This window comes from Sceloporus undulatus, chromosome 2 (genome assembly GCF_019175285.1).
Source record: "Sceloporus undulatus isolate JIND9_A2432 ecotype Alabama chromosome 2, SceUnd_v1.1, whole genome shotgun sequence".
NCBI classification, from domain to species: domain Eukaryota; kingdom Metazoa; phylum Chordata; class Lepidosauria; order Squamata; family Phrynosomatidae; genus Sceloporus; species Sceloporus undulatus.
This window is the reverse complement of record NC_056523.1, coordinates 15,890,401-15,895,237: the sequence shown is the minus strand read 5'-3', so window position 1 is coordinate 15,895,237 and position 4,837 is coordinate 15,890,401. Positions and strand designations below refer to the sequence as shown.

The 4,837-nt window shown below is 46.7% G+C and overlaps 3 protein-coding genes across 9 annotated transcripts in view; 1 reads left to right on the top strand and 2 right to left on the bottom strand.

The window, feature by feature from the left end:
• LOC121921062 (serine/arginine repetitive matrix protein 2-like) overlaps window positions 1–4,837 on the top strand; it is a 148,693-nt gene that overhangs the window by 25,902 nt on the left and 117,954 nt on the right. The gene's annotated exons all lie outside the window — the stretch shown is intronic.
• LOC121921068 (zinc finger protein 501-like) overlaps window positions 1–4,837 on the bottom strand; it is a 58,721-nt gene that overhangs the window by 32,090 nt on the left and 21,794 nt on the right. The window lies entirely within an intron of this gene.
• LOC121921074 overlaps window positions 966–4,837 on the bottom strand; it is a 45,347-nt gene continuing 41,475 nt past the window's right edge. The window contains exons 1-4 of one of the 2 annotated variants that reach the window (XM_042448564.1): window positions 3,376–4,717; window positions 2,908–3,015; window positions 2,403–2,495; window positions 966–2,116 (exon numbers count right to left, since the gene is read on the bottom strand). In XM_042448564.1, the coding sequence (XP_042304498.1) occupies window positions 1,566–2,116; window positions 2,403–2,495; window positions 2,908–3,015; window positions 3,376–3,400 (777 nt within the window). In that variant the 5' untranslated portion in view covers window positions 3,401–4,717 and the 3' untranslated portion in view covers window positions 966–1,565. Of the gene's footprint in view, window positions 2,117–2,402; window positions 2,496–2,907; window positions 4,718–4,837 lie in introns of those variants that run through there. The other variant, XM_042448563.1, reaches the window with a different exon arrangement.

Sequence of the window (4,837 nt, the reverse complement as noted above, 5' to 3'; positions counted from 1 at the left end):
ATGTGAATGTTTTATCACACTGGTTGCCCTTCCGTCATTCTTCCAAATCACGTGATGCAAATTCATGCAAAGCGGAGTGAGGGCAAATTGTTTTACCACATCAGTGCATACCATGCGGTTTCAACTATTTGAATCAGCACCGTTGCACATGTTCAGTGGGGGTTTGGACGCATCCTGACCTTTTATGCTTCCGGGGGCAGCGAGGAAAGGAACCGCTTCCTGTTTCCTGTTTTGCCTTATCGCATGATTGCGTGCATGTTAGCTCCATCTCCTTGGGTGTTTCCTTTCACATGAATTCCCTTTTTTAATTCAGGAATTTTGCAATGTCCCCCGCAACGCAGACTCCAGCCATGCATCTATTATGACCACGCTGTTTGCCAGGTACCAGCAGCTGTGGCTTAGGAGGAAGGAAAGGCGCAGGGGGAATGCTGAGATTCCTGCGTGTGTGGATGAGATCCAGGGGGGTTGGGGGTCTCTCCACTAGGGATGTTTGCCAGCTCTTAAGGCAAGGCGATATTAACTGGGTTCTGGCTCACCTTGCAACAATGCTGGAACCTGGCGCTACTGGATCCGGCCACAGATGGCGAGGGGCTGGTGGAATGAGGAATTGATCCACATGTGGGACAATGATATGTGGATGCGCCACTTCAGGATGCCCAGAAGCTCCCTCTTTGAGTTGGCGGATGTCCTCCAGCCCCACATCACAGGAATGAACACCGTGATGAGGAGGGGCCATCACAGTGGAGGAGAGGGTCGCCATCACCATTTGGTGGCTTACCAACCAGCTGATGTATCTGAAGGTGGCCCTGCAGTTCCAGATTGGGGTCTCCACAGCAGCTGTAATATGTATCCAGGTGTGCCAGGCCGTTGAGAAGCACCTCCTCAAGAAGACCATATGGCTGGGAAATCATCATTGGATATGTATCTTTCAAAGCAACACTGCATGGCTTCACGCACGTCACAGATTTTTATGTTTTTGTCAAGTTTTATTATGGAACCAAGTGTTAAGGAGCACTGAGTTAGAACAAAAAAAAGCAAAACACAACCATAACAGTGAAACCATATAGTAAACATAAACTTTTTAAAGTGCAACAGTAGAACAAAACGATAAAGATTTAAACCATATCAAACTATTACATGTATAAAACAATGCCCACAGCCCATAGGGGAAAAGCACAATACTTTGATCATTGGGGGTGTGTGGGTGTGCTGAGGTAGAACACGAACTCAGTCACTACAACAACAGTGCAACCTTAAAGTAAACATAAACCTTTTAAAGTAGAAAAGTAGAATAAAACCAAAACCATTGTAAGCATATCAAACAGTAACATTTATAAAACAATGTCCATGGCCCGTAGGGAGAAATTGATGTTCGTTTGGTGTTTTGGATGGCCTTGCAGAGACAGCACCAGCATCATGGTGAGTATATTTGCTTTCTCTTCACCATCCTCTTCCCTCTGTTCGCAGCAGTGCTTGTCCCAGTGCATTGGGATTTCAACACAGGCAGTGTCATCTGGGAACCAGGCATAATCTCATCCTGGCTCTCTGTATCCTCCACTGTTACATTATGGGAGGATTCCCCCCCCAACCTGGGTGGGAGTTTCTTGGGTAAGGTTTCCTTTACATTGAGCCTTTGGCCTCTTTGATGGCCAGTGAAGGTCACTCCCTCCAGCTTGCCCCATAGCATTTCCAGCATTAAAATGTGTGATTTTTGCCCTAAGGAGTTCCATCTGTAGGGCAGCCAGGGATTCATTTACCTTGACGTGCCTCTCCGTCAGAGCTGTATCAGCCCTTTGGGCCTCCATCATCTCAGCTGCATATGTGGCCATGGTTTGAAAGCACGCTCCGATTTTCATGCTTTCCTGCCTGCAAGCTTTAGTGTCTGAAGTGCAGGTGTCCATCCATTGCTGCAGTAGTTCAGACTCATGCTGCCACTGCCTGTGCTGCCTGTTTGAGATTGCCCTGTTCTGGCGCCTGAACAGTCTCCATTCTTGCCTCCCATGTGCGATGATGGACTTGGCAATGTGTTCCCCTCTTCTTTCCCTACCATCTCTAACCTCCTGTTCTTGCACTGGGAGATGTACTACTCCAGGCCTCTTCATTCCATTTTCTCGCTCTGCAGAAGAAAAGATCACATAGATGTTAGTCGCACTGTTACGTGAGGCGGCACTCTTATTTCCTGCAATGCGATCATTCATTACCTGCAATGCAACAAGTGCTGAGACCTTTTCGGCCCCTCTGCAAAAACCATGGAATGCTGCACTTCTGACTTGGGGACTAAATTGAACATATACAGTGGGAATACTTCTTTGCTCTGGTATAAATCTCCACAGCTACAAGCTTGTGGAAAGTGCATGGAACGTACAATCAAGAATACATTATCTCTAGATAACACTACCTACCACCATGAGCTCTAGGGGGTTGAGGGATGACTGCTGCAACATCATTTTGTGTTTCACTAGGAGGAGCGTCATCCAGGCCTTCCACGATTGTATCTGCAAGATAAAAAAGGGAAAACAGGGCTAGTTAGTTATAATTCTGTAAAATAACGTGGGCTGATAATATCCCAAAAAAACCAGCGAGAAAACTTTGCAGTGCACGTGAGTAACAGAGCCGAGCTAGCTTGCTGCTAATACAGTGATGTGAAGCCTATGTTGGAGGCTTTGCATTTAGGCCCATGGGGACTATTCCTCACTTTCCTGTATCTAGGATTTAGTATACATGGTTTGATTTCTTAATATAATGGCAACACATGTAGGAACTTGCAAATAAACAGTGGATTTCCAGCCTTGGAGTGGGGGAACTTGTATGGTTCTTTTTCACACTTGTCACTGTACTTTCAGAAGACAGAATTGGAAAAGAATGGGGTAGCTAGTGTTACTATTTTGCAACAAGATGTCTCTACACCTTCTCCACGGCTGTGTAGATCCTCCTGCTCCTGGCCTCCCGACACGTCCAATGCCTCAAGCTCCTCCTTCGGGACGGCATATAGATCGAGGCCCACCTCTTCCTTTCCTAGATGGTAGGGAAAGATGAGACAAATATGAAAACACATGTAAGAGAAGTACTACAGAATAGGGGGCATTAAACAAATTTGACAAGAGTTATGATACAGAGTGAACAGATGAACAACAGCTTTCCCTTTAGTATTTTGGGCCTCCCCAAAACACCAATTCACATTCCAGTGATTAGGAAATAGGCTGGTGAACTTAAGATGAAAATGACTGTTCTATGCACTAGGCACATTGAATGGAACAGGATTTGAAACTGATCATGAAAGAGGTGTCAATAACACTGGGGACATGGTTGATTTGAGACAACATTGAGGGCACAATGCAAAAAACAACACACACAAAAAAGGCTGCACATACATACCTGTCGGTATGCTGTTGTCGGGCATTTCCTGGGGCTCTGCTTCCTCAGCAGGAACAGGAGGAAGGGTGACGCCCTCCTAGCTACCCTCAGAGCCCTCCATGGTACCCTGCTGTGGCAAATCGATGCTTCTGCTTAGTACCATTGGCTGGAAGGTCCGGCTGCCTTGCATGAATCTATCCATTTCATAAAATACGGACACGTCACCCTAGACTTGCCGCTGGTTGCATTGTGGCAGCAAACATTTGTATAGTTTTGCTTCATTATTTTACACTTTGTCCTGCATTCCTCAGGCATTCTGTCATGCTCTCTTGATCACATCTGCTCCAATATTCTATTATAGATAGCGAGGTTTCTATGGTTAGAGTTCAGGTGCCTCTGAATCTCCTCATCCCCTCAGAAACACAGCAGGTCCAAGATCTTATATATGTACTTATATATATGCATCATATATCATCTATCTATCTGACTTTTATATACATATATTTACATATGTGTTTTTTTTCTCCCTGCCAAGGCTCCCCTGGATGCAAGACTTTGGAGGCTCCAAATGTTCCCTTGGAAAATGGTCGCCATGCAGCAAGAGAGGCAGCACTGCAATCCCAAGGGGTACCCCAGGCCAGCCTTTTCATTTTACCCTATCCGGAGGGTGATTCTTAGCTTTGGGGTAATCCTTGATATCTTCTTTCCGAATCCTTTGCGCAATAACTTGAAAGTCGATCGTAAATGGTCCTGGACTCCTTCCTCTTAGAAAGCCACGCAGAGAATGGCTTTTTCCTTTGTCACGCAAAAGTTTGCAAGCAAGCCAGCAGCGTTTCCTGCATGCGCAAAAACCACCTGAAGCGCCATCTGCTGGCCCGCCAAAAGTTTTACGGGCAAGGCCCTAACTCTGGAAGCCAGATTTGGGGCATCAGCCGGTGCGTTGGCCTGTGTTTGTTTTGGCCTGTGTTTCTTCTGGCCTGTATTTCTTTTGGGCTGTGTGGTTTGGGGCCTGCCTGCCTGCCTGCCACAGACTCATCTTTGCTAGCTTGCCCTTGCTGCCTGCTATCTCCTGTCTTCCACTGATTGCCCGCGTAGACCAACTGGAGGCACAGAATGCAGCATTGGTTGCCCACATTGCCCAGCTGGAGGCAGAGGATGCAGAGGTGAAGGGCGAGCTGCAGGGAGGTAAGTCTCCCCCACCTTAAAATTTAGGGGTGGATGGGAGAAAGGAACAACCATCAAATTCTAACCACGTCCTTTTACCATTCCAGCACAAAGGCGTACTGAATCCCTGGGGAAGGCGATCATCCAAGCACATCTGCGCATGGACAGGCAGAGATGTTTATCACACTATGCTCTTAAAGAGGTACTATTCCAGTGTGACTCCTCTAGCAGCCTCCTGTTGCATGCTGGGATTGGCAGTTTTAAGGAGCTGAACTTCTCAGGCAGAGAAGTTCAGCTCCTTAAAACTGCCAATCCCAGC